The following is a 12347-nucleotide window of genomic DNA, read 5'->3' on the forward strand; positions in this document are numbered from 1 at the left end:
TTAACAAATGTAATTGTTTCTTTTAAGTTTCCTTTTTGGGAAAAAAAATTATTTTTTTCATTCATCTTACGAATTGTATTTATAGGAAAGAATAGAACAAATTAATTTACGGATTCTTGTTTCCTTAATTGTGCAATCTTCTTGATGAGCATTTACTATATATATAATACAAAATCTTGAATCATTTGATGTATATATGTATAAAACACAATATTGAATCTTCCTATCAAACTTTAACTATTCAACTATTTAGCAGGCATCATTCGTCTCTGCATCGAAAGATCGATTGAGGTATGACTTCCCCTCATTGACTTGTTTTTTTCAGTTTTAATTTTACCCCATTCCTTTTGGTTGTTTTTCTAATTTTAGTTTGAACACGTGAATTGTTGTAGTTATCAATTCACCTTATTATCTATATTATGCTTGAGAAGGTGGTGCTTAGATTGGAGTAGAGTTACAATGAGCTTGTTTCTGAACTTGGATAGCGAGGAACAATTTCGTGGTTATAATGAGAATATATTAACAATTTTAAGAATATATAGTTGATATATTGGAAATAAATGAATAGTACTGTGAAAACATGCTATTTATATAAACAGCGAGGGACAATAGATAGTTCGGACGGGTGAAATTGCAACTCAATCGGATTGCAATGATTGATTCCATAAGTATTTGGGATCAGGAGAGTGGATCCAGCTATATTAAGAATATTATATGTAACTTTTGTGTGTATATATAAAATTCATTTAAAAATTACAAGTTGCACAGTGAAAATTAGTAATTTCTCCAGCCTTCCATGTTCGGTCACCGTTCATCACTCCGAGAAATTCTTCAGATTTTGATTGCTCTGTAGACTTACGTATATAGGGGTTCGGATTGTATAAATAAAACTTCAATTTTTTATTGTTTAATGATCGTGTTTTGATATAACATGTGAAATGACAAACGGGTAACTACTTTTAAGCATGTTTCTCTCAAATATATCAATAATTTATAATTATTTAAAAATTAGTCAATTTTACTCAAACTTCAAGATATCATGTCCTAAAATTCAAAAATTGTATCCAAAAGTTCGAATCTTATGTCCTGAATTTTAAATTAGTAGTTCAGAAATTCAGGACACTTAGTCATGAATTTCAAATTAGCAGCTCAAAAATTCAGGACATTAAGTCCTGAATTTTCGGATTCACGATACTTAATCCTGAAGTTTGGGGTAAATTGTCTAATATTTAAATACATTGTAAATTGTTGATATATTTTAAATAGAGGTCTTAAAAGTGATTATTGCTGCACTTAGCCCGCATAATTATTATTTCCTCCAGTCCATAATAAGTAACCTTTTGACATTTTTATTTTGGTCCAAGTAAGTGTTCTTTTACCTAATTAAGAAGGAATTAATTTTATTTTTTAAAAATTTCCCTTATTTACATATCTCAATGTGTCAAGATAACAATATGCAAATTTTAATTAAAGATAATTTAGTCAATATATTTTTTTTTTCTTTAGGAGTTAGTATTTTTTTAACGGGTGCGCCAAATACCAAAAAATCATTATTATGGACTGGATAGAGTATTGGTGTACTAGTATACTATATCTTAGAATTCATGCACACTTGGTAAAAGAAGGACACAATATAAACAAAAGATTTATACACTACTAAAAATTCGACAAAAATCGATCAAGAAATTGGTCGGTCAAAAAAGGGTTAAAAAACCGACCAAAGTCGGTCGATTTTTCAAAATATTTTATTTTTAATTTTTTTTAAGGAAATCGACCAACTTTGGTCGGTTTTCTTTGACGCAAAAATGCAGGAAACTATTTTTGAGTACCACAAAATTTATTTTTCAAGAAATCGACCAACTTTGGTCGGTTTTTCATTTAAAATAAATTAAAATTAATATTAAAATAACCGACTGATTTCGGCCGGTTAATTTGGCCGGTTATTTTAAAAAACCGACCGATTTCGATCGGTAATTTTTTTTAATTCAATTGACCGACCAAAGTTGATTGATAATTTCTGACCAACTTTGGTCAGTATGCCCTTCCGACATTCAAAGTATCGATCACACGTTAATGATCGCGTTTTGGATGGTTATTGGCCATTACCGACCTACTTTGGTTGATCTTTTTTCGACAATTTTCTGAATTTCTAGTAGTAATATAAACGATATAAACTTATCGAGTTAATTAAGACTTATTCATAAGGTTAAGCTTACATTAGGTTCTGCTTGGGCCTAGGAGACTTTAGTTTGTTTAGAGATGAAAAATTTACAAAATAAATATTCAAAATCCAAAAATCTACAACATTTCAACTTACTTATACAGCTAAATTTAAATTTAAACAAAGATACTTCGTACGACTGACTAAATTACTTGTTATTCTAGTTAATCATAAATCAACAGTAACATAAGTAAATACACCAGCTCCTCCTTAATCCAAAAAAAGTGTGGAACTATAGAAAATCGTATTAGAGAATTCCAAATTACCGAATCTCTAGTTCGAATTAATTAATTAGAGCCAAATTAAACAGCTTCGAGATTGGAGTTATTAAGCCGGCAGCCGTTCGTTGACCTTAAACGAGTTCGTTGCCGACGATATATTCCATTTGGATTCACATGACTTGTTCTGTTTGTGCCCGTTCACACTACGACAAAGTCTGGTTACCTGTACCTCGTCGATATTCTTTTTAAAAATTAATTTTTTTGGGATGAGGAAGACTGCGTATAGAGATGGCAAAGAAAGATAAGGCACTTTTTGATTCTAGAGCACACGAGATGAGCGAGCTCTAGAAGCATCAGATCGTCTGTAATAATTCACTCTTAGTTTAATTTAAGTCTTAGTGTGAACTACCAATCAATTCTTTAATTTAACTACGAAAATTAGTATTAAAGAAAAAATTCAAATATTGGCTAAAACATTGTCAAACGTAACTCAAAACTTTCATACCTAATGTGTACCTTAGAAATATTGTTATGTCCTACACATTCATGTCTCTTAAACTTTTTTTTCTTCTTCTGATATATACGTGTTACATTTATTACCGGTGGTTGGTTAGTTATTATAGTGTTAATTACTTCTCAATTTTCTTCATTCTCTATGTGAGAGTTTGTTATCACATAGAAATTAGAAGTTTCTCTTTTCAAACTATTGAAAGGTACCTTACCCCTTTTCCTTTCCCTACGCTAATGGTATGCTCAATTCAAAGTAGGTTCTCCTCTACTATACGTTAGAAATTCATAATATAGTAGAATAATTCACAAATATAAAAAAAAAAAAAAAAGCAACAATAAGGTTTTAAACCTAACAAAATATGTATATAGTTGACTTTGAATTAATGGATGTTCAGTAAATGTGACTTCATGCAACATAACTTAAATCTCTCATTAATGTTTAAAATAGTCACTTTGGTCAGATTTCTACCAAAATTCTAATTAATCAAAAATTTAAAATGTATTATAAAAGAGAGTTGACCAAAATTCCTTTTAAAATAATGTTAACTACTATGGTACAGTCAATATTCTTTTATACTACTAGTACTATATGTATATATTAAGTGGAAATCAATACATATGGGAAAATAGCATATGCTGCATAAGACTGCAACCAAGAAGCCTAATTATTTATCAAATAAACTCCTTTGCTGTTTAATTAGGATGTCAAAGCCTTCGTCACTTCCTCTTCTTCCATGGCTGCCAACATTCTTCCTATTTGCTCACCTCTTTCATGCTTCTCTAGCTGATCTTGGAACAGCAAGCCAGTATAGCCCACCATACACACGTAAGTACTTTCATTAATTCAAACCTCAATTGTTTTTTAAAATTATGGAGCGACATGGACAGTGAGAATTCGTATAGCAGATCTCATATGTTTGCAGGCAGTCCGATGCACTACACTCCCGCTATGCAGGGGGTTCGGGGAAGGGCCAGACCACAAGAGTCTGTTGTAGGCAGTCTTACTCTGCATTTCTGCAAGAAGCCGTTTTCACGGCTCGAATTCGTGACCTCCTGGTCACATGGCAACAACTTTACCAGTACGCCAAGGCTCCCCTTCTGAAGCCTACTAGTTATTTTGTAATATAATGGTACAAAAAAGGACAGCTACATGCACGAAGCATCCTGCGTTCTCGGAGGGGGGAAGGATTGCACCCTAATTAAGGGGTGTAACATATGCAGCCTACCATGACACAAATATTAATAGTTTGATTCCACGGCTCAAACCCTTAACCTATAGGTCATATACATGGAGACAACTTTACCGTTGCTTCAAGGCTCCCCTTCAGTTATTGCAATTGCAGTAAATAATTAATTCCATATTTTTCTTCAACAGCTACTGAATGTTATGGAGGTGATGCAACACAGTTTCCTTCAAGCAACTTCTTTGCAGCAGCAGGGGAAGGGATTTGGGACAATGGAGCTGCTTGTGGTAGACAGTATTTGATCAGTTGCATTAACTCAGTATTACCTAGAGCTTGTAAACATGGAGAAACAATTCAGATCAAGATCGTTGACCGGGCACAAACTGCACTCTCTAAGCCTACTAAGGAAGGCACAACCATGGTTCTTTCCAATGCTGCTCTTGCTGCCATTGCTGATCCTAATGCACCTTCCCTCAATATTGATTTCCGACAGTAAGTACTAATTAATTAATAGCTTCTTAATTATTGCTCAAAACTTAGTTTAATTTAATTTCTGGCCTCTCTCACCAAGGCAGTACCACTCTTTTAATAACGGTTTAAATTGTTGAATATGTACCCGAATGAAGCTGTTATGCTGATAGTATAAAGAATTTTTCGCACCATATAAGATCACTTATTAGATAATTACAGATAGCTTGCTATATGAAACATAAATTGATAGTTTGACATGCTACAACTGGTAAACTACATTGATATTGTAAAAAAAAAAAATACTAATATATTGTTAGTGTATACATTATAATTTCAATTCATGTTGAAAATGTCGTAAATTAGGTTCAGATCAGGGTTGTGGTCTGTTTCTTTCCAGCAGCTCTTTAATTTACATCTTTATTATATAAGTCGTGGATGTAGGAGATTTAATCTTTTTAAGTTTGCTGAAATCATCTTGTTAATTAAACTCATCTTTGAGTAAGACTACGGATTTGACATAGACCTAATGCTGTTATTTTAAATATGTAGTAATGACGTAGGACTTAATCTTATCCCATAAAGATATCACAAGTATTGTCAAGTCATAAAGATAAATTCATGTTTGACTAACTGAATATGGGCATTTTCAAAAGGTTTTATATGAACCATATTATATTAGCTCAGTTGCACATTATTTCAGTACATATCTAAAATGATCAATTCTTGGAATAATCCTTAATTTGAGACAAAGTTTGAACATCTATTGTTATGAAAGATATTAAAAATTTGATTTATGAAGTTATATATTCATGCGTGAGTTCTTGATTCATTAATAAAGAATCATCAGCTTAATTACATTTCCAAAATAAAAAAAATTATTTCTGAAACTGACGGATTGAAAGTGTCTATAATTGCAGGGTCTAGAAATTATTGTTGCTGCAGGATTTGGGAGTCATATTCTCAATATTTCAAGTATCGGAATTTATCTTTGGCATTCTAGAACATGATTCTTTAATTAATGGATCCGTCAGTTTTTATTAGTGATTTGACTAATTATTGATTGATACGATTAACTGCTCTTTTTAGAAAATTAGACACCTCCGGGCTCCGTCTGCAGGCACATGTCTTTATCTTATTTATTATCTTGAGACTAATTGGTTTTTATTAGTATTAAATAAATAGATTCTAGAATACTCATTTATGATAAATGGTCACTGTCCATGTATTCGATGAAGAGTATTTTCCGTAGAAGTTGTGCAAATTTATAAATATGAAATCAGATAGTTTGACATTTCAAATTAGAATATTTTATTTGTCTTCATAAAGGTTGTTCAATCTAATTTTGAACTCTAATTACTTTTTATTTTTCTGAATCAAAATGTATCATTCTCACCTTGAATTATCATTGATTTCTTAATTAATTATGCATTTTTTTCTGTGTGTAAAAGTGCTTCGGATCATAATTCTTTTAGTTAAAATGTTTGAGAAAATTATATTGTAACTAAGAAAAACATTAGTTCTAAATTATACTAATAGTGACACCCTAACAACTTGTTTGGATAGTTGTTATACATGTCGTTTCATAGTGTATCGTACTGATTGTATTGTTTGATGAATACAATGCTTGGATAGATTGTATCGTTCGATGTCATTTCATAATGTCACACACCAAAAATATGAAGAATAAACTTGCGACATTACTAAGAAAAAATAGGATACGAAGTAGAATTATTATATAAAAAGTAGGGTATTGGATAAAAAATAATTAGTTAATAATAAAAAAGGGCAAAATAAGAGAAAAAAATAATGTAACAATGCCACCACACCAAATCCGTCGTTACATAAAGTGACACTTTTCGTCGTTACATAACGGCGGATTTAACGTTATGATACAGTAAAATTTAATTAACAATCAAAACAAATATTTTATTTAAAGTAACAATATAATACGATACAATAGGTAACAACCATCCAAACAACGGTAATGAGTAAGAGGCACAGAAGAGGCAATAAAAAAGTTACAATTTTAGTTTATACCATATATTTATATATTAAATAAGCATAAGAAATAGATTTTGAACCTAGTAAATTAGGCGTGATGTAGTATAATTCCTAATCTAAATTCATAAAGTTCAAATTTTGAATGGTGAATCCGTGGGACGAGGGACTAGACACTTGCAATAACCCAAAGATTTAAAACTATGAAAAGATAAAATTTGGGTTGAGATTGTAGAGAAAATGAAGTTGTTTGACAAGTACATATTTTCCTTTGTTCTTTTTATTTTTTATATTTTTTATATATGGTTGCAAATATGAGAATATATATGAAGGCATTGAAGGCTTCAAATTTCTTGGACTTTGGTGATCTAATTCCAGAAGATGTTGACATAAAATTAGTGCCTACTGGCCGGCTACTGTGCATGCATGGGCAAAGCAAGTTGCCTAATTGGGTACACCTAATTGACGAAGTACTTTTGAATTAAAATGTGCTATTTCAGTTTTGTTTGGTCAGGGCTGAATATGAACGACGAAGTCAACTTCCTTTATCAACCTTCTTGATTTATCCACATTTTGTTTAATGATTAGAGACTCTCTTCTCTATCTTTTAATTCTTGACTTTTCTAGTATTCTAATTTCGTTAAGTGCTAGACACTCTTTTCGTATTCTATATTTCATATCTCTTATACTACTGTTATTTTATTATACATTTTTATGGTACTAATATATTGGCTCCTGTTGCTTTTTTTGAACCGAGGGTCTCCTGGAAACAGCCTCTCTACCCTTCGGGGCAGGGGTAAGGTCTGCGTACATATTACCCTCCCCAGACCCCACTTGTAGAATTATACTGGATCGTTATTGTTGTTGTTGTTATTGTTGTTGTTGTTGTTGTTGTTGTTCTAGGGTAACAAGCAGACGTGCAAGAACGGAGAAGGTATAGAGTGCGATTAGGTAAGCTTATAATTCGATCAAATAATAATTATTTATTTATTTATTTATTTATGCATTTTATAAATAATAAAAAATTATATATAAACTAAGAGCATGTTTGGCCAAGCTGCCAAAAACTACTTATTTTAAAAATTATTTTTTTCAGAAGTTCTTTATCCAAAAGTACTTTTGGAAAAAAATTATTTTGTGTTTGGTCAATTTATTTAAGAAGTACTTTTTGTAATATTTGGTACACAAATTATGTTTGGCTCATCTTTCTAAAAAGTATTTTTACGTGTCAAATTACCAAAAAAATAAAATAAATAATACCAAGGTCTTATAATTATTTTAAAGAGAAATATGAACTTAAATATATATATATATATATATATATATATATATATATATATCGTAAAACAACGTCAACCCACTCAATTATTTTATTTTATTTAATTAATATATAAAACATAAAGTAAATATACATATTAAATATTTAAATAAATATAACATATATAACATATAATATTATCTAGTATAATTACTTATTGTTTACATGATGATTTCAATAATCAAAATACATCATTCAATATGAATTAGAAGTTTATTCCACAAATTACTATATATTGATATTCTACCATGAAATTGTAAGCAAAGTCACTTACATATGATAACATTTCTCAATAATTTCATCTTTAATTCTGTCACACAATGCCTCCATATTAGTAGAAAACTTGCCTTGCATTTTTAAAGGAATACCACAAGGCCCACCTCCTTTCTCAATCTCTGCAGTAATGTCTTTATTAGCATAATATTTGAAATCCTTATCTGTAGAAGAATGTCGTCAGATGAAATTTTGGATAACTATCGTAGCTATAACAAAATGATTATGAGTGTCAAACTTGAAAAATGACATTGAGCATAAAGTAGAATTATTTTTAAACATATAAAAAATTATAGTTAAGTATGTTTAAATTAAAATACAAAAAGAGTAACTAATTACTAACTACACATAATGCATAATTTTTTTAAAAAAATTAAATTTTAAAAAATAATAATTATTACCTAACCTAACTAACGTTGTCCTGAATTGCCAAGTGACCTATTGTGAGGCTGCAACTTGGCTAATGTGGAGGCTTTTTCTTCTTCTTTAATAATATATAGATATAGATTATGTGATTTGTGTATAGGGTAAAGCATGCTATGCTAAGTGTCCGCTTAAGAGAGTGACACATGGAGCCTAAGGCAAGGGATAGTTAAAACCGAAGGCAATTGTCCCCTTTGTTACCAGAAGGAATGACACTCGTAAAGATACAATAATACCCTCCGCCTAGTGCATTTAATGAAGAATATTCCATAACACTTAATACGCTGCCCGTTACAAAAGAATATGGCATTCATGACTACCGTTACATATCCTTCGATGGCTCTCATAATTGGCATTGAAGAGGGGTTTGACCCTAAGACCGTATTCCCTATGTGTAACTATAAATAATGAGCTCTATTATCATTGTAAGATTTTTTTTTGGCAAACTTATGCTATAATCTATTCAAAGCTAAATACAATTTTATCTTCTTATTTTTTTGTTTTATTATTGCTGTGCCCGGAAGCTTCGCTCCCGGAATTACTACTTCTGCTATTTTATCTTCATATCAAGGCTAAGTGTTATATATTTCTTCAATTCCTTTATTATTCCAAGATCGAACTAATTCACTTATTTAGAAATCACATATAAATTCAACTGTACTGTTTTAAAAGGGTAAATAATTTGGCGCCGACCGTGGGGTCTAGACAGATGTGTAATTAAGTTGATCCCTCCCTCTTTTACTAACATGTTTTGATTATTTGTCATAGTAAAAAATTGCAAAAATGGCAGATAATGGTATTCACAACACACACAATCTTGAGACACAAGGAGACCAGCCTCATCATGAGGATTCAGTCAGCGACACCTACAATGAGGGGAACGGTGCCACGCCGATCCATGACAGGCGGTATCCGCGACATGTTTGAGAGGCGACTCCCTATTATGCTGAAAAGGAGCATGTTGTTGGTGCAGTAAGGTCCTACAAGAGCAACAATTGATCATTCTAGGCCAACTCACACGGTAGGATAAGGTTATGAAACAATTGAAGCACACGTTATCGGGGGCTTCTAATAATGCGAATAGAGGAGGTCTAGTTCTTCCCGGTGCTCCAACAAATCAAACAACGTACAGGGTCGACAACAACACCTTGAGGGGCAAGGTTGGCTCCGATAGGTCTGGGGGAGTCTCAACAACGAGAACGACCCTTACAAAAGTGAACTCTTACGGTTTAAAGGGTCGGACTCAAAGAAGTATTCTCAATTGTCATACAAACCAAGCGTAGCTTCAGAAAAATCCGAAGCGGTTCAAAAAGCCATATGTGATGAAGTATGATAGAACTTCACAGCCCTAGGAGCATATTACCACATATACAACGGCGGTGAAAGGGAATGATTTAGCTACCCACGAGACTGAATCTGTTATGCTAAAGAAATTTGGAGAGACTCTCACGAGGGGAGCCTTGATGTGGTATTTGTTGTTACCCGAACATTCCATAGACTCCTTTGAGATGCTCATGAACTATTTTATTAAGGCTCATGATGGGGCCAGAAAGGTGCAAGCCCGGAAGGCCGACATATTCAGAATTGCACAAGGAGAGTTTGAGTTACTGCGGGAATGTCACGATCCAATTTAGGATTGTGACTGGCGCTTAGGAGAAAGTGCTCCCAAGTAAGCCTCATCGGTAATTTTACAGAAAATCGGACAAAGTTTCCCCTATTTTTGGACCATCCCAAAAACTTTCCTTGTCTCAAATCAACAACTAAACATCCTAATATCATAACAAACAATTGACAACTTGTCAATTAACCAATATAAGTCTCTACCATAACTAAACCACCAACTAACTACTAGAAATACTAATTTATCTCTAACTTTGATAAATGAGAACGATACTCAACATAAGACTATAATAACAAAAGAATACTCACGACACTAAAATAATGACTATGAAGTGACTCTAAGAGTTCAATGAATAGACTATAACAATAAATAAAATCTCTGCCTACGCGAACAAGTGCGAGGCTCACCGAGAAATATCAACCTGTACGCTCTAATTAACGAAATCCACGCCTGCGTCAACTGCTGCCTCTATAAAAAATTAGCGAGGAATGAGTCGCTAGCTCAGTGAGTAATAACACTTAACCACAACCATTTTTATTGGGGACAAGTCAGAAAACATGCTAGTATATCAAACAGAAAATAACATAAAAATGCCATTTAAGAAACAATAAATAATTTTCAGTCTCGTCATACTTTTCTTATAGTATAATACAATTAACAGTTCGGTAATAAGCTCGGTAACCACTGTCTAATATCAATATTCACATTTGGGAGGTTTCAATGAATAGATCATGTAATCAGTATAACTGTGGACTTCTTCGCAAGAAGTCAAATATAACGGTAGTCCCTACTCGAGGGAAATCGGTAACGGTATGCTAGTTCTACCTTCCCACTAGCAAAGGCTATAACGGTAATCTGTAATTACAAGGTGCACTAGGTCTAACGAACCCGCCGTTAGCTATAGGATTCTTCAATATCTACTCCCATTTATACTTGTCTCTGTAATCCGTATATACTCATAGAAAATATTTTAAAACAATATATGGCATTTCAATTTTTAACAAATCATATAATTTCTTTTCGATAACAGTAAATTCAAGAAACGGTAAAACAGATCTAGTAACAACGAAAATATTTAAAACAACGGTAATCTTCTCAAATAACTATTTTGGTATCATATCGAGTAAAAGACTTGTCCCACGTGCAACTTAAAATAATCGGTAACATATTCATATTAAAAATCATGTGTAAATCATGCAAGTTATGAAAACACACATTGCTGTAGGATTACTACTCACAGTACTCGTGCAGGAATACCAAACGCGTCACCTCGAGCACTTTGTTCAACTTCTTCAACTACCTACTTGTAACAAAATCATCTATGTATTAACTTCGTGAATTACCAATATAATTGGTCCATCCCTATCACCTTTAATTAATTTTCCTATTTTCATTCCTCTGAAATAGGACCATTGATTCTCTGCTAAGTAATTTAGTAGTACTTAATCGGATAGAAACTATAGGTCTCCGTTTGTTTTTATATTCTAATGTACAAACTGATACACATTCGTTACTGAAGCAAACCAATATAAAAAAAATCTTGTTTTCAAATTCCTAAAATTATATATCATATTTTAAAGTCACTCCTCAATATAACTATTTCTTTTCATCATTGTCCTAATCATTATCAAACTATACATTAATAACTTTATTACTCCTATTTAATTAAATATGCCACTAAAGGATTGGAATAGAGATAAATTTACCTGATCACTTAGGTTCCTTCACAACCTTCTCACGGAGAAGTTAGTTAACTTAACAAAAATACTTTGTCTCTTCCAATTGCATCATTGTTTCAAAGCCACTTTGTATTATTTTGTCTACTATGTGCTTCCCAATTAGTTACGGCTGGTGGTTCCTCTTTAGAGTTAATATTTTTACTATCGTAAAATATAAGCCCTAATATACTTATAACCTCTTAAATCTCACGTCAGGGATGTGCTAGGCCCACTTGCTTATTATTACACAAACAGTCAAAGTCACCTATTTCCAAATTCTCAATTTATAAGGTGTAATTGGCCCACTGCCTATTTATTTAATACATTATCTTATATACTGTAATACATTATCTTCCACTAGCTTAGGCCCAATAACTATATATATGTAA

General features: G+C 32.1%; 1 protein-coding gene across 2 annotated transcripts; it reads left to right on the top strand.

The window, feature by feature from the left end:
- The first annotated feature begins 233 nt into the window (after positions 1-233).
- Positions 234-5671, top strand: LOC104219615 (EG45-like domain containing protein). Of its 2 annotated transcripts, XM_009770309.2 has the most exons (4): positions 234-291; positions 3654-3778; positions 4328-4628; positions 5525-5671. In XM_009770309.2, the coding sequence occupies exons 2-4, from the start codon at positions 3655-3657 to the stop codon at positions 5529-5531; spliced, it is 432 nt and encodes a 143-aa protein (XP_009768611.1). In that variant the 5' UTR covers positions 234-291; position 3654; the 3' UTR covers positions 5532-5671. The 2 variants fall into 2 exon arrangements, with proteins under 2 accessions (XP_009768611.1, XP_070006214.1); XM_070150113.1 differs by lacking the exon at positions 234-291 and having other exon boundaries at positions 3582-3778.
- Positions 5672-12347: the final 6676 nt, after the last annotated feature.

Source organism: Nicotiana sylvestris, chromosome 6, assembly GCF_000393655.2.
Source record: "Nicotiana sylvestris chromosome 6, ASM39365v2, whole genome shotgun sequence".
In the NCBI taxonomy this organism is placed as follows: Eukaryota; Viridiplantae; Streptophyta; class Magnoliopsida; order Solanales; family Solanaceae; genus Nicotiana; species Nicotiana sylvestris.